The sequence below is a fragment of the Trachypithecus francoisi genome, unplaced genomic scaffold, assembly GCF_009764315.1.
Source record: "Trachypithecus francoisi isolate TF-2019V2 unplaced genomic scaffold, Tfra_2.0 Lachesis_group13, whole genome shotgun sequence".
NCBI classification, from domain to species: Eukaryota; Metazoa; Chordata; class Mammalia; order Primates; family Cercopithecidae; genus Trachypithecus; species Trachypithecus francoisi.
The window spans coordinates 14081075-14101987 of NW_022681458.1; the positions used below are offsets into that span (position 1 = coordinate 14081075).

General features: G+C 44.3%; 1 protein-coding gene across 1 annotated transcript in view; it reads left to right on the top strand.

Moving 5' to 3' along the window:
* The first annotated feature begins 228 nt into the window (after window positions 1–228).
* The window catches only part of IRS1 (insulin receptor substrate 1), a 66693-nt gene continuing 46008 nt past the window's right edge, over window positions 229–20913 (top strand). The window contains 2 exon segments of the mRNA XM_033230038.1: window positions 229–2739; window positions 2742–4132. Of these exon segments, the coding sequence (XP_033085929.1) occupies window positions 384–2739; window positions 2742–4111 (3726 nt within the window). The 5' untranslated portion in view covers window positions 229–383 and the 3' untranslated portion in view covers window positions 4112–4132.

Sequence of the window (20913 nt, forward strand, 5' to 3'; positions counted from 1 at the left end):
GAGACCCCCGACTGTCGCCTCCCCGCGCCGGACTCCAGCTGGGGCCACGAGAGATGCATCTTCGCTCTTTCCTGGTGGCGGCGGCGGCTGAGAGGAGACTTGGCTCTCGGAGAATCGGGGCTGCCCTCACCCCGGACGCACTGCCTCCCCGCCGGGCGTGAAGCGCCCGAAAACTCCGGTCGGGCTCTCTCCTTGGCTCAGCAGCTGCGTCCTCCTTCAGCAGCCCTTCCCCGGCACGGGTGGCGGCGTGGATTTCGGAGTCGGGGTTTCTGCTGGCTCCAGCCCTGTTTGCATGTGCGGGGCCGCAGCGAGGAGCCTCCGCCCCCCACCCGGTTGTTTTTCGGCGCCTCCCTCTGCTCAGCGGCGGTGGTGGCGGCAGCAGCATGGCGAGCCCTCCGGAGAGCGATGGCTTCTCGGACGTGCGCAAGGTGGGCTACCTGCGCAAACCCAAGAGCATGCACAAACGCTTCTTCGTACTGCGCGCGGCCAGCGAGGCTGGGGGCCCGGCGCGCCTCGAGTACTACGAGAACGAGAAGAAGTGGCGGCACAAGTCGAGCGCCCCCAAACGCTCGATCCCCCTTGAGAGCTGCTTCAACATCAACAAGCGGGCTGACTCCAAGAACAAGCACCTGGTGGCTCTCTACACCCGGGACGAGCACTTTGCCATTGCGGCGGACAGCGAGGCGGAGCAAGACAGCTGGTACCAGGCTCTCCTACAGCTACACAACCGTGCCAAGGGTCACCACGACGGAGCTGCGGCCCTCGGGGCGGGAGGTGGTGGGGGCAGCTGCAGCGGCAGCTCCGGCCTTGGTGAGGCCGGGGAGGACTTGAGCTACGGTGACGTGCCCCCAGGACCCGCGTTCAAAGAGGTCTGGCAGGTGATCCTGAAGCCCAAGGGCCTGGGTCAGACAAAGAACCTGATTGGTATCTACCGCCTCTGCCTGACCAGCAAGACCATCAGCTTCGTGAAGCTGAACTCGGAGGCAGCCGCCGTGGTGCTGCAGCTAATGAACATCAGGCGCTGCGGCCACTCGGAGAACTTCTTCTTCATCGAGGTGGGCCGTTCTGCCGTGACGGGGCCCGGGGAGTTCTGGATGCAGGTGGATGACTCCGTAGTGGCCCAGAACATGCACGAGACCATCCTGGAGGCCATGCGGGCTATGAGCGATGAGTTCCGCCCTCGCAGCAAGAGCCAGTCCTCATCCAACTGCTCCAACCCCATCAGCGTCCCCCTGCGCCGGCACCATCTCAACAACCCCCCGCCCAGCCAGGTGGGGCTGACCCGCCGATCTCGCACTGAGAGCATCACCGCCACCTCCCCGGCCAGCATGGTGGGCGGGAAGCCAGGCTCCTTCCGCGTCCGCGCCTCCAGTGACGGCGAAGGCACCATGTCCCGCCCAGCCTCGGTGGATGGCAGCCCTGTGAGTCCGAGCACCAACAGAACCCACGCCCACCGGCATCGGGGCAGCGCCCGGCTGCACCCCCCGCTCAACCACAGCCGCTCCATCCCCATGCCAGCTTCCCGCTGCTCGCCTTCGGCCACCAGCCCCGTCAGTCTGTCGTCCAGCAGCACCAGTGGCCATGGCTCCACCTCGGATTGTCTCTTCCCACGGCGATCTAGTGCTTCGGTGTCTGGTTCCCCCAGCGATGGCGGTTTCATCTCCTCAGATGAGTATGGCTCCAGTCCCTGCGATTTCCGGAGTTCCTTCCGCAGTGTCACTCCGGATTCCCTGGGCCACACCCCACCAGCCCGCGGTGAGGAGGAGCTAAGCAACTATATCTGCATGGGCGGCAAGGGGCCCTCCACCCTGACCGCCCCCAACGGTCACTACATTTTGTCTCGGGGTGGCAATGGCCACCGCCACACCCCAGGAACAGGCTTGGGCACGAGTCCAGCCTTGGCTGGGGATGAAGCATCCAGTGCTGCGGATCTGGATAATCGCTTCCGAAAGAGAACTCACTCTGCAGGCACATCCCCTACCATTACCCACCAGAAGACCCCGTCCCAGTCCTCAGTGGCTTCCATTGAGGAGTATACAGAGATGATGCCTGCCTACCCACCAGGAGGTGGCAGTGGAGGCCGACTGCCGGGACACAGGCACTCTGCCTTCGTGCCCACCCACTCCTACCCAGAGGAGGGTCTGGAAATGCACCCCTTGGAGCGTCGGGGGGGCCACCACCGCCCAGACAGCTCTACCCTCCACACTGATGATGGCTACATGCCCATGTCCCCAGGGGTGGCCCCAGTGCCCAGCAGCCGAAAGGGCAGTGGAGACTATATGCCCATGAGCCCCAAGAGCGTGTCTGCCCCACAGCAGATCATCAATCCCATCAGACGCCATCCCCAGAGAGTGGACCCCAATGGCTACATGATGATGTCCCCCAGCGGTGGCTGCTCTCCTGACATTGGAGGTGGCCCCAGCAGCAGCAGCAGCAGTGCCATCCCTTCCGGGAGCAGCTATGGAAAGCTGTGGACAAACGGGGTAGGGGGCCACCACTCTCATGCCTTGCCTCACCCCAAACCCCCAGTGGAGAGCAGCGGTGGCAAGCTCTTACCTTGCACAGGTGACTACATGAACATGTCACCAGTGGGGGACTCCAACACCAGCAGCCCCTCCGACTGCTACTGTGGCCCTGAGGACCCCCAGCACAAGCCAGTCCTCTCGTACTACTCATTGCCAAGATCCTTTAAGCACACCCAGCGCCCCGGGGAGCTGGAGGAGGGTGCCCGGCATCAGCACCTCGCCTTTCCACTAGCTCTGGTCGCCTTCTCTATGCTGCAGCAGCGGATGATTCTTCCTCCTCCACCAGCAGCGACAGCCTGGGTGGTGGATACTGTGGGGCTAGGCTGGAGCCCAGCCTTCCACATCCCCACCATCAGGTTCTGCAGCCCCATCTGCCTCGAAAGGTGGACACATCTGCTCAGACCAATAGCCGCCTGGCCCGGCCTACAAGGCTGTCCCTGGGGGATCCCAAGGCCAGCACCTTACCTCGGGCCCGAGAGCAGCAGCAGCAGCAGCAACAGCAGCCCCTGCTGCACCCTCCGGAGCCCAAGAGCCCAGGGGAATATGTGAATATTGAATTTGGGAGTGATCAGCCTGGCTACTTGTCTGGCCCGGTGGCTTCCCGTAGCTCACCTTCTGTCAGGTGTCCATCCCAGCTCCAGCCAGCTCCCAGAGAGGAAGAGACTGGCACTGAGGAGTACATGAAGATGGACCTGGGGCCGGGCCGGAGGGCAGCCTGGCAGGAGAGCACTGGGGTCGAGATGGGCAGACTGGGCCCCGCACCTCCCGGGGCTGCTAGCATTTGCAGGCCTACCCGGGCAGTGCCCAGCAGCCGGGGTGACTATATGACCATGCAGATGAGTTGTCCCCGCCAGAGCTATGTGGACACCTCGCCAATTGCCCCTGTAAGCTATGCTGACATGCGGACAGGCATTGCTGCAGAGGAGGTGAGCCTGCCCAGGGCCACCATGGCTGCTGCCTCCTCATCCTCAGCAGCCTCTGCTTCCCCCACTGGGCCTCAAGGGGCAGCAGAGCTGGCTGCCCACTCATCCCTGCTGGGGGGCCCACAAGGACCTGGGGGCATGAGCGCCTTCACCCGGGTGAACCTCAGTCCTAACCGCAACCAGAGTGCCAAAGTGATCCGTGCAGACCCACAAGGGTGCCGGAGGAGGCATAGCTCTGAGACCTTCTCCTCAACACCCAGTGCCACCCGGGTGGGCAACACAGTGCCCTTTGGAGCCGGGACAGCAATAGGGGGCGGTGGCGGCAGCAGCAGCAGCGAGGATGTGAAACGCCACAGCTCTGCTTCCTTTGAGAATGTGTGGCTGAGGCCTGGGGAACTTGGGGGAGCCCCCAAGGAGCCAGCCCAACTGTGTGGGGCTGCTGGGGGTTTGGAGAATGGTCTTAACTACATAGATCTGGATTTGGTCAAGGATTTCAAACAGCGCCCTCAGGAGTGCACCCCTCAACCGCAGCCTCCCCCACCCCCACCTCCTCATCAACCCCTGGGTAGCAGTGAGAGCAGCTCCACCCGCCGCCGCTCAAGTGAGGATTTAAGCGCCTATGCCAGCATCAGTTTCCAGAAGCAGCCAGAGGACCTTCAGTAGCTCAACTGGACATCATAGCAGGTGCGTTTCATGGTGACAAAGTCAGAAGACAAAACTGTTTTTAACCTTGTGCTTCAATTCTGTTCTTCGCCTCTGCCCCTTCCTGTTCTTTCCCACTGCTTCCTCAGGGAGAATGCGCTTACATTCTCAGGGTACACAAGATGCTCACCCCACACTGACATCTGGCAGAGAGTCAAACAAACATGTAGGAGCAGCCACAGGAGGGCTTTTTCGTTTGAGAATTTCCAAGTGAAGGAGTTACTGCCATATTTTTAAAACGTATATCCTATGCCAGTTCTGAGGTTTGTAAAGTTCCTACATAAGAAGCTTGATTGGTTTGTTGAAGTTGTCTTTTCACTATATATTTAAGTCAGCCCCTACAGGGACCGTTCTACAGAAAATATTAACTATTCTTTAAGATAGTTTCTGGGCTAAACCCTTCCTTTAAGATAGTTTCTGGGAGCCCTTAAGGGTGATCTTATCGAGTTGTTCTCTGTACTTTCGTTCTGTGATTTCATAATACCAAGGCAACATAAACAGCAGCGGGAAACATTGATTTCTATTCATCCTGCCCTAAAAAGATAAGGAGTAAGAGCTTTTTAGAAATACGTGTTTAGAGAGAAGTGCTTATCTATTTTTATGATCTCTCAAAGTAATTACGGGTTACGTTGTCCTTTTGTTCCTGTACCAGGATTTGTGAAATATTATTCACATACCAACCCACCATCCCACGGGCCTGGCCTCTCTCATACAGGATATGCAGGAAACTCTGCATGTGTCTGGGACCCATGATTATGAGTTATGGGAGTTCATCCTAGGATGTCTGCCTTACAGTTACCTCTTCTTGCACTGAGACATTACAGATATCATTTGGGGGCTACTATACATCTTCTGTAAAATAACTTTTATTTGTTGAGAAGAATGCATACTAAGTCAGGAACATGCCTTAATATGTTTTGTTTTGTTTTGCATTGAATAGAAGGGCTAAACTGTATACCCTCCACTTTTAGGGTATTTGTTGTGTGCCTTTAAGTTCAAGAGTAGATACCACAGTAAATGCTGAAAGTTGGCTTTAGGTCTTCTGTGGCTAATGCCATATTGAAAATGAAAAACATTTGTAATAGGAAATTAGCCTGCCCTTCATTCTGTTGATCCTGTTTTCTGGTGGTCATGATTGTGGGTAGAAGAGAGGAGTACAGTTTGCAAATAATGTGATGAGTTGGCAATACAGAAGTTTCCAGCATTTGGAAACATTTTACTCTGACAAACTGATTGTCTTGTGAATTTTATCTATGCTCCACAGAATAAGCTTTTCAAAGCATTGATTTTTCTTAATTTGTGTCAATTCATAAGAAATTAATCTGTGTGCTGGTTTCCTATTGATAGGTATTTGTTTATCATGTGTTCATAGTCTTCTTAATTCTGTTTCCAATATTCGATCCATATCATTCTCTATTTTGTAGAACAAGAAAAAAGTATATGAACACTGAAATGAAGATTTTAGGTGATATGTTATAAAAAGCATTTATTTTAGCAGTATTTATTTCAACATTTATTTTCATCATTCACTAGAAGATTTAATTGTGTATGTGAATGTCAACAGTACAAATCTTGTTATATCAAATGATGTTTTTGGGAGTCAAAATCCCTCAACACTTTAAGCATTTGTATTATAAAGTGCCTCATTGGTAAAATAATGAGAATTTGAAGGAAACAAGCCCAGCAGAACTAAAATTTTGGTTTTAAAGGAGATGAAGAGAGTAAGTTTTTCTTACTTGTCATCTTAATTTGTTTAGGTTTCTTTTTATAGAGTAGAATAAATAATGTTTGCTCTGAAGAAAATTGATGTCCAACTAGAATTTTCATTTTTAAAAAGGGCTTTACAATAAAATTCTCCTATGTGTTGGATGCATTAAAAAAAAAAAAAAAAAAAAAAACTCTACCACCTTCTATCCTTAACCTTCTTTGGGAAAATAAAATATTCTGGAAAAATCAATCATATAATCCTTTTTCTAGTAATTCTGGAGTAACAATAGACCATGCTTTGCACCGTACCAGGAAAATTCTATAATGCATATTTGAGATGTTTGTGTTGGTGTCTAAAGTGAGGCACCAAATGCTATCTGGCACATTCACATCCTGATTTCTGCTTGCTTGCCTGTGCCCTGTTGAGTCCAAAGATGTTATTCCATAGTTATCTGAAACAGACAGAAGTCAGACCTGTGAGTGGCAAACAGCTTCTGCTCCGAATGAGTATGTGTGTGCAAACATTATTTTCCTCACTTCCTCAGCAATTGCTGTCTTTGCTTTTTGTCCTCATTTCTCAGGTAAAACCTGAGACTCGGTGAAAGGAATAGAGGTATGATGAGGGGTGTGCTCTGTTGAAACATCTCGGCTTGTTTAACATGTTTCATTGTGTTAGAGGAGAACACTTGTGAAGCACTGAGCTCAGGAGCTCGACTTGTTGGAAGCCTTTCTGCTTTACCTGTAGTCCAGTAACCTTTTCTGCCTGCCCTTTCTCTTGCATCGCCTCTTAGTTCTGGCCTGCTCGTTTTCTAGTACTATCCCCTGCCATCCCTTTGTTTCCACCTCTTATTTCATGTTCCTGACATTGTCCTTTTTTTCTTTTGCTCCTTTTCAGAATTTCGCAGTACTTGTGGCCCACTCTCTGCAGAGAGTAAATTGAGAGCCCAAGAAGCAGGGCAAAAATAGCCTCTCAGACTCGGTCATAGCAGCCCCGCCACCTTTATCCGGCATCAAATTTGTCTTTTAGTTTTGAAACTGCAGCTGACAAAGACACAGACCCCAGCCATGCCTTTTGGGTTCAGGTTTTTGTTTTTGTCATTCTTTGTTATGCCCTCCCCCTTTAAAAGACAAAAAAAAAAAAAAAAAAAACCCAGAAAAAAACAGAAAAAGACTCTTTTCATTTCTTTTTCATTCTGTTTCCTTTTTTGTGATGTCAAGGATTCCGTACCTCCAAGGTTGCCTCCCCTCCCTCCCCTTTCCCCAGCAGTGTGGCCTTTTTGGCTGGCGCAAACCCTCTCAGCCCTGGCACTTTCCCTTTTCCGGGTCACCTCCGCTTCCTGCATTCCTTCTCCTCCCTCCTCCGAGCCCCCTTTCGCCCCGGGTGGGGGAATCTGGAGCCAGGCCGCCCTCGGGTCTCCCGCCCCAGCCCGTCTCGGGTCATCCCGGGCGGCCGGGCCCCTTCCCCGGCCGCGTGGTCTGCGCTGGCTGGCTAGGCCCCGCCCTCGGGCACCGCCGCGCGGCTCCGGGTCCCGGGCGGGCGGGGCGGCTGGGCGCTGATTGGCCCCCACCACAGCCAATCAGCGTGTGAAACGGCTGAGCCGGGACGGGCGCGGGGCGGGGCTTTCCGCAGGTCCCTGGCGGTGGTAGCGGGCGGGCGGCTCTGGGCTGCTTTTTACCACCCCGCCTGACACCTCTTTCCCGCGGGTGCCCGCAGGCTGAGCCACAGGCCCCCTCCGCACCGCGCCCCCGGACTGAGGACGTTGTGCCCTCAGCCGTATTCTTGCATTTGGACCAGAATCCTAAGAATGAAAAAGTCCAACCAGCCCGCGGACGGGGGCCGGAAACACACACTTCCTCTTATTTTTAATTGAGAAAAATCCAGGCCGTAACCATGTGACGAGCCCCATTTTGTTTCCCTCCTCTCTTTACTACGGTTTACTACGAGGCCACGTTCCTTCGTCTTCCTGTCTCGAGATCCGCGAGCAGGAAGGGAGCCCCGCACGTGGCTGCGGGCCTGCGGGCCGGGTGGGGTTGGTCCGCGATTCCTGCCCGCCCCCCGCCACCAAGGGAGGGAGAGAGACCTGCGAGTGCTGCGGCTGCCATCGTTTTTGGTCATTGGGGGAGGGGAAGTTCCTTTGGCTTGAAAGTGCCCTAGGCTCCATAGGCTTTACTGCAAAGCACCTGAGCTAGGTAAGAGCTGGGAAAACGCATCCTCCTGGGCTGTGAGGGAGCTCACAGAGAAATGAAAGACGGGACTGCGGCTTGCAGATCCTGAGAACTCGGTGTGACAAGGGTTTGGGTAGTGTGTTCCTTCAAGGCTTAGAGGATATGCTGTCGCGTTCTCAGACACAGATTCATTTTTCCATCATTGACAGTCCCAGTGACAGCCCGTCAATTTAGGCTAGGCACATCGATTTTGAAAGCTTGCTAGATTTGTGTTGTGCACCCTCCAGTAACCAAAATTATGTGAGATATATTACTACATGGGATGGAAAATGTGTTGAGATTTGGCCTTTCTAAAATAAGGAAAATAAGAAAGAGAAGTGCTATGGGCGTATTTTCTCCTCCTTCCCTCTCAAATAAGCATTTCTCACCAGCCAGCATCCCTCTTGGATCACTGAATCATAAGATCCTAGGGCAGCGCTTTTTCTGAGGGGCCAAGTGAAACATCACAGGTGGAAACGTACCAAGCAGGTGCAAATGCTATGCCCCAAAACTGCTACTGAGCAGTGGGAGAGAGTTTCTCTGTTATTCCAGAAAACTTTGAGCATCTAATAATTTGCTTAACGTTTGCAATTGTTTAGGTAGCTTTTTATATTTAAAAAAAATCCATAAAATGTTGCATATATTGTAGTCATTTCTCTTAGTTTACCCTCAATAAATACTATCTCCAGCATTGCCTTACAGGAAGAGACTTCGGATCCAAAGGGCATGCCACCTTTTTTTTTTTTTTAATCAGAATTCCAGGAAAATAGCTTTGTGCTATCTTAAATGATGCAATGGAAAAAGCAGTTCTTGGGAGCCAGAGATCTTGGGCTCCAACACAGCCTGTGCCCTTCACCGGCTGAGTGACCTTGGGCAAGTCACTTAATTTGTCTGGACCTATTTCTTCATCAGTAACTTGAGGATTTTGTTCTAAATTATTCTAACCTCCTTTGCAGCTCTAAACATAGGAATGTTGTGGAGAAAATGAGTGATACTCTTTAATGGGTCAGTTGCAGTGAGGATTCTGAAGAAGAAGCTGTTGACAGGGTCATCATAAAGCATTAGAATAGCCTGTCCATTTCTAATCTTTGGATCAGACATTCTTTACGACCAGACCGGGCCCTGGAAGGAAAACATCGTTTGATTCAGGCCTGACATTAACCTTTCTTGCTTCAAAGGGGCGTTTTCAAGTTTTAACAGACCCCAAGACAAACCCTCCTGACTAACCAGCCTAAGTTTTTGGAACCATCTCTAGAGTGGATTATGCTCCTCTTCCTTCCGCATTTTTAAAAATAAAATGTGTGTGGGAAGGCAAGGCACCTGCTAGTTCCTACATCCTAAGGTCAGCTCTCAGAAACATCCCACCCCTCCCCACAGTATAGATTAAGCTTTAACCAGTGCACACTGCAGAAATTAACACATGCATCCTGTTGGAAATCAGCTCTTTTTCGGGGGTGGCATATTTGTGGATAATGTTTCGCATTTGTACCGTCAGTGTTCTTCAGTGAGATAGCCATTTAAGTGAATGGAAAGGAAATTGGAGAAGCCAATTGGGGACTATAGGAGGTCTTCCAAAACTTTTTGTTTAGCTTTATTTTTTTCGCTTAGGTGTATGAAACAACTCAGTATTTCTCTTGCTGGCAAAATTAGTGTTGTCCAGATTTTTTTGTGTTTTAGGATTTTTGATTAGTTGAGCCAACACTGCTCTTCCAACCCTGTGTTATCTTGGCTATTGAGTTGCCAGTATATTCAGAAGCTCCTACCTTTTTTGTCCCTCCATGTGCATTTCACAAGTCATTAAAATAGTCTGTTGCCTCTTAAGAAACTCCATGGACTTATTCTCTTCCAATCCTCTCACTATAATCAGATATGTGTCTTAGTTGAATAGTATATAAATCGTTCCTTTTGTTTTGATGGGTTGCTAATTTAGTATATTGGAACATTTCACGGTTTTAAGGTTTTGTTTTGTTTTAAAGAAAGCCATTTCCTCAGTTATTTCCTTATGTTACAAAGTTACTGGAAATTGTATTCAAGGAAAATAGCTTCTTGTGAATCATGCTTGAAGCCAGTGTCACACTGAAGATCCTGTAACTTTTTTTCATACTAGTATTTTTTTGTATGTAAAATAATAGATCCTGCCTCTACCACATTTATAATTATGTAACTGATTTATTCTTTCGTTACCTTATTAGTCCATAACTATGCAGCAGACTTTGAAAGTTCTTTCTAAATGTTGTTGAAACATGTTCAGAAAGTGTAATCATATTGAATTTTAACTTAAAATTACGTTTAAATATTAGTATGATATAATAATTGTATAGTAATTTCAAACTAGTATGACATAGTTACTAAAATTTACTGTAAAGCTTCTTAAGAGGATAGATTAGTAAGTATCATCTATTTGCTCCTATTTTCGTCTTACACTTCGGAAATGGTAGTATCTCTCCCATTCTTAATTCACTGAAAAAGGGAGAAGATGGATTAGATAAGTATAAGGTACTGTCATGTGTGATAAAAGGAACACTTTTCATTTTAATAGTAGTCTTGCAGCAGGCTCTGCTATAATCTATTTGTTGAAATAAATTTGGTTGGATAAGTGTTATTTGTGCTTATTCAGTGAGTCAGTGATCTTTGAATAATAGAGCTTTGAAAAAGATGTGTTTATGTTGAAAAGGCTTTTTGACCCTTTTTCTGTATTTTCCATTGATAATGGCAGTAGAGTTGAACACATGGGTCAGACTGTGATTCTAGTTGCAGTTATCTTAAAGCAAAATGGAGATTTTGTGGTTTTATTACTCTACCAGGAAGGTTTTATTGACTAAGCTGAGTTGGATTGCATTCATTGTATTCCTTTTACCATCCCAAGTTTTTAAAATATTGAATATTACATATGTATCCTTGCACTCTGCTTTTATTGTTGACCAAAGAATACTTTGATGCGTGTTCTCTGATCCTCCCTGACATATTTAGGTCATGTTGCTGAACAGTATCACTTAATCTTGAGAAGTTTTCTCACGTTTGTTGAAATGATCAAAGAGACTTTTTTTTTTTTCAAATATATGTAATGTGGCAAACAAATTATGTTTTCCACAGAAAGTCATGGTTTTTACTTTTAGGAAGGATATGATCTAAGTGAGCTAGCAAAATATTAAAAGCCATTTATAAACATTTAGCAGTTAGTTAAAGGCCACTGGAATATTCAGTAATTGCTATGTAGTCAACTATAATTTATCTAATCTTCCCCAATCGTCATGTCCCTATTCACTTCAAAATTATTTGGAGGGCTCTATGGATATGAAAAATAATTATATTTACTCTTGAGTTTTAGGGCTTATGGGAACAATCAGAAGATCAGAAGCTCTTTCATTGTCTTTAATACTATTCAAGCCCATCAGCCATTTCTCAAGCCTAACATAAATTATCTGCTTTTGGTCAAATAGGCCCTAAGCCATTTTTTGTTGTTCTTCCCCTCTCCTTCCTTTTACTCAGTAAGCACTATTGAGCACCTATCATGTTCCATGTGTACACCTTTTATTGAAAGGGGATGAAGGTAGATTCATGGAAATGGAGGTAAAAAATGGTACTGAGAGGAGATCACCAAAGTAGTTACCAAATTTCTTATGACATAAGTTATCCGGGAGAAACAAATCAAGATTCAGATTGTGTGGTTCACAAAAGTTGGCATTTTTCATAAACCTAAAGGGCAAAAGTGCCCATCTGCCTTAAAGGTTTGTGTTTTTCTGAATCTTTCTAACCGTGTCTTCCTGTCTGACAATACCATCAGCACACTAAATAATCAGGAAGGCTGTTGAAACTCTCATTTGGAAGAATGGCCCATTTTTGGATATTAAGCTTGCAAATGTAATATTGACAAAAAGCAGGAAAAAGATATCTTGGCTTTGGATCTTTAGTCCCAGTGAAAGTAGCCAGAAGAAGAGGCATCCAACTGTTAAATGAAGAGGGGTTGAATGTGGACTTGTTATGGGTGGCCAGTGTTAGGAAACGTGGGGTGAAAGTAGGGGCTACAAAAGAAATTTTAAAGTCTTTTCTTGTTAGCTTTGTTATTCCAGGACTTTTTTCTTTTTTTTCCTTTGGGTGGGTGGTTTTTATTTTTAATAAAGAAAGGCTCCAACACTTTTAACTGTGGTTCCTTGCTTGCTTCTGGCTGGAAGTATAATCACTTTTGAGATTTCTCTCCCTCTGTTTTGATGCTATGCAGTCATATTTATTTTTAAGTTTGTGGTAGTCTCTTACAGAAACATTTTTAAAAAGCTTTTTTTAAGACTACCAAGTTTTATAATAGCTTGCTGGGTCTCTTCACACTATTTTTTCTCTATATTTTTGTATAGGTGATACATGTACATGCTATAAGTTTCAAGTGGTTTTTTTTCTTTTTTAACGTAGAGAGTGAAACATAAAACTTCCTCCCACCTTTGTCCCCGGTTTCTCATAGGCCACCATCACTGCTGGGTTTTGTTTATCTTTCCAGAGATAGACTGCTTATAAATTTTGAAGCTTTGTAATAGAAAGTTGGTTAAATGCCCAACTGCTCCAAGTCTTCTATGGAAGAATATGCTCAGATCCCAAATTTCAGCACTTAAAGGGGCACAGCAGATAATACACGTCGTACAACAGACTTACTTGTTTTTTGTTTGTTTGTTTGTTATTCTTAAAGGGAAAAAAAGGACACACTACTTTCCATGTCTCTTTTCAATCCTGAGGTTCAAAAATTTCTAGAGATTAATCAATCTAGCACAACAGTGAAAGGGGAAAATATAGATTAAAAAATGATCTGGTTTTTCAAGTTTGAAATGTGCAAATTAAGAAATGTGTCTTATTTATTTGTTTATTTATTTTTGTTTGCTTTTTGAGATGGAGTCTCACTCTGTCACCCAGGCTGGAGTGCAGTGACACAATCTTGGCTCCCTGTAACCTTCACCTCCCAGGTTCAAGCCATTCTCTAGCATCAGCCTCCTGAGTAGCTGGGCTTACAGGTGTGTGCCACCACACCTGGCTAATTTTTGTATTTTTAGTACAGACGGGGTTTCACCATGTTGGCCAAGCTGGTCTTGAACTCCTGACCTCAAGTGATCTACCCGCCTCGGCCTCCCAAAGTGCCAGGATTATAGGTGTGGGCCATCACACCTGGCCAGAAAAGTTTTAAGTTTTTAAACACCACCAATTTAAATCTGTATTACTTTATTTTCTTTTCCTGTTTACTTCCATGGTACTTAGGCATTCATTCCCCCAAGACTGGGTGAATAACTACTACTTAATATAGTGTAATGGGATTAAGTATTAAGGTTAAGGATCTTTTTGAAGACTTTCTGGATACCAATGTCTCCTATTTGTCAGTGCTCAAAAGAATTAATGCTTTTTATTGGAATAGTCTTTCAACATTTCAAATTCTGGGAGCAATTTATTTTGTACATAGGACTACATGCAACTAATTAATGAAATTTATTTATACTAGCGATGTCCTCTCACTTATTTTCTCCAAAGTTATTAATACTGGACAGGAATGGAATTTAGAGAATCTACCCTATCTCCTAAGGAAGGTGTGTATTGCTGAGATAATTTCTATTTTGAAGCAAAGAGGAGCTTCTCTAATGGTCAAAAACGTTGATGACTGATACCCTGCTATTCTTGCTAATTGTGGTCCAGGAAGAGAATGAATAGAATGGGGTAGCTCTTGTTACAAAATAGAAACTTTCGAGAATGTGGTAACAGATAACGTTTGAATTAGAGACTGGGCACCGTGGCTCAGGCCTGTAATCCCAGCATTTTGGGAGGCCAAGGTGGGTCGATCACCTGAGGTTAGGAGTTGGAGACCAGCCTGACCATCATGGTGAAACCCTGTCTCTACTAAAAATACAAAAATTAGCTGCACGTGCTCGCAGGTGCCTGTAATCCCAGCTACTCGGGAGACTGAGGCAGGAGAATCACTTGAACCTGAGAGACAGAGATTGCAGTGAGCCAAGATCACACCACTGCACTCTAGACTAAAAGACAAGAGCGATACTCCATCTAAAAAAAAAAAAAAAAAAAAAAAATTGAATTAGAATTGAATTAGAATCATCAGTGTTTGATCGTGTTTTTGGTGACTTACCAATAAGAGTATACTAATAACAGTAGTATCAGTTTTCTTCCAGATTAAAGTAAGGAAGAATGAAATTCATCAATATGAAGGAAAATTTTAAAAAGTTGTTAAAGAATTTTATGTCTAGTTTCTCAGGAGTATATATCATTTGGCTTTCAATATGTAACAAACCACAACCAAATAAAGTGCTTTAAAACATTAGTCGTTTACTAGGTCACAATTCTGTGTGTTGGTAATTTAGGCCGAGTTGCACTGGGCAGTTCTTCTGCTTGTCTCATCAGGCTAAACACATGCGGTTCAGTCAGTTGGAGGATTGGCTGGGGGCTGGTTGTCTAGGATTCTCTTCCTAACATATCTAGTGGATGATGCTGGCTGTCATTTGGTGCTTGCTATTGACTGGTCCACGTGTCCCCAGCAGCCTGACCCAGTCCTCATGTGGTATTGAACCAGTTCCCAGCAGCAAGAGCAGGGAAGCAATGAATGCATAAGTACTTTTCAAGCCTCTGCTTACATCACATTTGCTACTATCCCATTGCCTAAAGCAAGTCACATAGCCACATCCAATATCAAGGGGATAAAATAGAGATACTATTAGAAAATCCGTATTTTCTGACTTACTATGATACCATAGTATACTAAGTGCAGTTATTTTGTTGTCATTAGTAAATGTTTATCAACTGCATTTGAACATTTAGAATCAAATTATTCTTAGATGTTTATAGTGAACAGTTCTACTTTTGGGTGAAATATCAGCGATTTCCTTCATACTAATTTTTTTGGAAACATGAACACGTATATTCTCTTAAATAAATACTCATTGAGTTTATTCTGTGAGCCAGGCAGTGGCGACTAAAATAGATGTGTCCCTGCCTTTGTGGCACTTTACAGGGGGCAAAGAATAGACAAGTAAATAAAGAAATATGCTAGTGCAAAATGTGGCGTGAGGAAGAGGAAGGGCAGAGTGTTATGAAGTCCAATAATGGGCACTACTGTAAATGTAGGGGCAGGAAATGATTTCAGAAAATACATAATGTACTTCTGTTATTCAGGTTTGTAAAGGAGAAACACATATTTTTATATTACATGCTCTGTGGGCCAAGTGCGGATTCAGGTCTTGATGGCATCTTTTTAAGAGTTAGATCTCCTTAAGAATACCTCTTATTAGATGAGTGAAGGCTGAAAGCTCACCTCTAAGTAAAACATTTAAAAATGACTATTGAGGTTTCTAGTAGTGGATGTGGTTGTCTCTATTTTTAGTGCCATTGGTGGCTGGTAAAAATATACTATTTGTTCTAGATGTCTAATATGAGCTGGTTAGAGGATTATACTTCTGTTTTGTTTTGTTTTGTTTTGGGACAGAGTCTCACTGTGTTGCCCAGGCTGGAGTGCAGTGGTGCGATCTTGGCTCGCTGTAGCCTCCGCCTCCTGGGTTCCAGCGATTCTCCGACCTCAGCACTTGAGTAGATGGGATTACAGGGGTGCGCCACCACACCGGGCTAATTTTTGTATTTTTAGTAGAGATGGGGTTTCACCGTGTTGGCCAGGCTGGCCATGAACTCCTGACTTCAAGTGATCTGCCCACCTTGGCCTCGCAAAATGCTGGGATTGCAGGCATGAGCCACAGCACCCGACCAAGGATTACACTTTGTAACAGTCTTCAGGAGGCTTACATAGGACTTGAAAACGAATATGGTACTGGAAGGGAACCCAGAGCCAGGGGATATCTTCCCACTGTCCCTTCACCAATGGCAGACTGCTTGTCCCCACTTACACAATAAGCTGAGCCACATGAGAACTGGTGCAGGGCGCTGGACATTTTGCAGGGGAGAGGTGGATAGCAAGGGCCTAAATGGAGTCAGAGACTTTGAAATGGTTTGAAAGGGCTTTTGCTGCCTGAGCAAAAACCTAGATTTGGGTAACACAGAGTTGCTGATTGTTGGAAGGCAAATGCAAATGGTTTGCCATATCCCACTCAAAGCAAAGGCAGTACTTTAGTTAACTCTTCACCCAGCTCTCCCATCAGCTACTATTTACATTTTTCTTTTACCAGAATCTCAAATACCTTAAATGTTCCTGAGGTTACAGAACAAAACAAAACAAGACACTGTATAAAATATGTCATGGAGGGGAGCCAAGTGGGAGAAACTGGAAGTTTAATGTGGTGGTATTTATATTGTTATCTTGGCAGCTCCAGTCCACCCCACTAACCCACCCCTTACTAGCTCCCTCTGCCCCCCTTCCCAATTCCAGCATACTCTTTGAACCACAGCTAAACAATAACTTCCTTTCAAAGCGAATCCCATTCCTTCTGGTTAGGTTAAGGAATATTAATATTACATTTTTAAAGGAATGAGTAATAAATTAATTTCTAAAAATATTTTATTTCCACTTGTAGAGTACCCTGGAAGTTACCAAGAGTATAATTAAAACTCCCTTTTTCCCAAACGTGTGTGTATGTGTGTGTGTGTGTGTGTGTGTGTGTGTGTGTGTGTATTTAGGGGTGAGGAGGAGGACTAGGGAGTGGAAACTGCAGTCCAATAAAAAAGGTTACATTCCTAAAACTTGGTCTTTAAAAATATTTTGCAGCCTGAGCCTTTGGTCCCCCACAAGTCCCTACAAAGGCCGACCTTCAGAAAGTGTGCAGGCTTGTTGTTTTCTTGGGCCTTTGAACTGGGTGAAGAATGTGTCTCAAGATGGAAAAATGAATGGCTGGTGCTTTAGCTTCCAGCTTGAAGCTCGCTGGAGGAATGTTATTGTGTCTTCAAAGCCTGCTTCCCACCACGCTGTATTAGTTAGATGGCCTCATGGAAAACGTCTTTGCATTATCAAGTACACAACAAAAACCCATACCACCCAATTCGATCTAATTCACTGGCTCCTTTTAGGTGGATTTTTAATTAATGTGTCTCTTCTCTATGAATAGAGCCTCATTCCACGGCTCCCTCCTTAGCCTGACTCATAGGATTTACTATTACTCACCAGTTTAGGAAACTTCAGCATTTTTCTTTTCTTTTCCTTTTTTGTGGATGGGAAATACTATTTTAAAAAATAATGGCGGAAGGTATTGAGGAACAACTCTGTTAGCTAAGAAGAGTTCTGAATGGATTTCCAGCAAAAGTAAGTAGAATCACATTTGCAATGTAAAATCAATGCATTTAAATGCATTGAACAAAGAAAATGCCGAAACCTTTTATTAGCTGGGTTCAAGTGTACCTACCATCCTACCTCTCTTTTTAGTTCAGAAAATTGACCCCTTCGTGAAGGATGATGGAAGCGGTAACACCACCTCTCTTTGCTCCAGTTACTGGTTTTATGGCACTCCTTCCTACTAAAAATTGTGAGCTATTTGAGAGTAGGCTCACTCTTCATTTCATGATTCCATCATCCAAGTTGGTGCTCACAAAGCACTTGCCACGTTGAAAACGTATTTATCAACAGTTCAGGGAAGAGTCTTGGATCAAGGGAGAGGGTGGCTTTAGAAAAGTTTCAAACAAGAACAATAATGTGGATATTTTTCGAGTACCTCAAACCGTTTCATTTGTCAAATATTTTAAAAATTCAGATTTAACAATATCAGATATATTAAAAACAGTCGATCAAAATTACAAGAGTTTTTGTAATGTGGTATGACTGGATATAAAAACTTGGATGAAATTAATTGCAACTTCCTAGGTATCTTACGTCGTGGACACTTCCTTGGTTCCCCCAAACCATTCTTTTGAAGATTGACAGGAACTTTGCTTTGTTTTGACAAGATTTATTTTTGTGCTTCCAACAGTAGCTCATCAACTTTTATTCTACTAATATAGTTCTTCTGATGTTAATTGTAGCTTACTGATCTAGGTCATAGCGTAGCATTTTCACTGAGGTTTCAGATATCAAAAGCAATGAGAAAATTATTTGAAAAATAGCATTATATCACAGCTACCTCTAATTTTATTTTATTTTATTTTATTTATTTATTTGAGGCAGAATCTCGCACTATTGCCCGGGCTAGAGTACAGTGGCGCGATCTCAGCTCACTGCAACCTCCGCTTCCCGGGTTCAAGTAACTCTCCTGCCTCAGCCTCCCGAGTAGCTGGGATTATAGACGCCTGGCACCGCGCCCAGCTAATTTTTTGTATTTTTAGTAGAAACAGAGTTTCACCATGTTGGCCAGGCTGTTCTCAAACTCCTGACTTCATGATTCACCTGCCTTAGCCTCCCAAAGTGCTGGGATTACAGGCATGAGCCACCGCGCCCGGCCGCTACCTCTATTTTTAAAAAGAGGCCAGTTAGAAAGTTTATGATTCATAGATTTCCCTCTTGATGTGTCCCATTGCTCCTCCTTTTTGTTCCTGTTGGGAATATTGTTGCTAATTAGTCCCTCTACTAAAATATGGATAAGGTTTAGGAAAAGGAATTATATTTAAATGAGTCCATTTTGCCAGTGTAGCCCTTGGTAGCTCCTCTACTAAAATGTTACCTTGGTCTGGAAAATTGAACCTAATTGCTTTGAGACTTTTCCCCTGCATTCCCTGACTTTTGTTTCCACACTTCATTGAGGCTGAACTGGTGTGATGACCAAAATAATGGAATGTGTATTCTAAACTGGTGTGCCAGCTATTGTAGCAATTGTTCTTAACCATTGTTGGACATTTGAAGTATTGAGCTAAAACTTAGGATCCAAGCACTTTTATAATACTTATAGCAGAACATTTGCCACATTTGGGTATGAAACCCACAACTCCACAAGATCTGTAATATAAATTAGTTCTATTTTATTTTAAATAAGACTTCAGTTTTATTGGCCCTTCACAGTCGTTTAACATTTTTGCTGCTTTCTAAAACTTAAAGATGTGTGTCTTGATAGGTATGTGTCTGGTATTGAGCTAGGCTCTTTCTCTTTTCACCAGCGTGGCTGAATAGATTTGAATGCTCAGTGGAATGAGTCTGGCATTTGGTAGATACTGTTTGTTGTATGTAAGTAATGAATGAATGTTGGACCATAGGGTTTTAAAGCACAATATGGGAAATATACCAGCACCTCATTTATCTGTAGACTAGAATCATATTCTATTCAGGAAAACAAAGTTTTTATTAACGACATTACTACTGCTAACACTTGGTGGGTATTGAATATTTTCTTAGATTTTTCCATTCATTGCAGAAGTAAGCTGTTGTAATTGATGAACCTGAAATTTAACAGAAATCATAACCAGTCGTGAAGATCTTGGTGGGGAGTCGCTGAAGACTCAAATGTTTGTAGACCTGTCCTGAGAGAGCATTCTGGTTAAGTAGTACAATAAGGAGTTAGTGAATTTCTACTGAGTTCCAGGATACTCCTAAGTTCTTGAATTACAACTGTGGAGAAAACAGACAAAAATTCAAGCTTTCTTAGAACTTCCTTTCTTGAGGGCCATGTGAGCGAGAAAGCTGTAGAGGACCAACTTCCCCAGGGCACATTTTTGTGATATAATAGGGCAAATTATAAAAGATAAGGAAGTAAGTGTTGAAGTTGACGTATATGTGCTTCAGAGAGAGTCTTACATGAAAGTCAAGATCTGGAACAGGTGACATATTGTGAGAAGGATGTTAGGAGTATGTGGTACATCTGGGAAGCCCTAGAGAAGACTGAAGCTGGCCACTAGTGTGGCCACCTATGTGTACTGGGCATTGGGTGTTGGAGGGAACAGGGGTGTAATGAACCATAGCTTATGTTGCAGCATTGAATGGTAGTAATTTTCGCTGGGTATTATTAAGAGTTTTCTTTTTAAGACTAGTGTGCAAAAGTGGTAACGTGTGTACTCTAATCTTTCTTTTTCCAAAAGTGTTTTTTGAAAATTCTGTTAGAAAAGTATTTAATGTTTGGGAGGAAAGACTATCTTGAAACTGCTTTTATATAAAAGTTTACTTTGGTATTGCTGTGTATTTTACAAGTAAGGATCTTCAGGCATATTCCTGTTAAATCCATACATCACAAGAAGAAATCCCACAGTTTTGAGGTTGCTTTTTCTAGTGGATAACAGCTTCTGTGGTGAGGAAATTCCTTTATTTCTAACTTAAATCCTTCATTTACGTGTGAGAGAATTTCCCTCATTTTGATTTTAGTAGTAGTGACAAGTGGCCTTTTGAAAAAAAAGAGGCTATAAATTATATTTTTATCAGAAGATTTAAATTATAGAAATATACTGTAAAGTACTATTAAGTTATAAAAACAAATTTAAAATAAAACACGATGACCATATGTAGATATGCAGAAGAATAAATGGAAAAACATAACCTTGGTACTGCATAATCAGTTTGCTAAAAGAGGAAATAAGACAGGAAATGAATTTTCTAAGAAATTCTTAGAAAAGTATTTATAAATAGAAAGTATTTTATAATTGATCAGGCAATTCTAATTAAACTGACTATGACTTTTCTGGGTTTCAAATATAACATATATTTATTTGCTGAAATTTAATAATAGGGTCAGTGTATTAGTCCATTTTCATGCTGCTGATAAAGACATACCCGAGACTGGGCAATTTACATATTAAGGAGGTTTAATTGGACTTACAGTTCCACCTGGCTGGGGAGACCTCACAATCATGGCGGAAGGTAGAGAGGAGCAAGTCATATCTTACGTGGATGGAAGCAGGTAAAAAGAGAGCTTCGGCAGAGAAACCCCGGTTTTTAAAACTATCAGATCTCATGAGACTCATTCACTATCATGAGAACAGCACAGGAAAGACCCGCCCAATGATTCAGTCATCTCCTACCGGGTCCC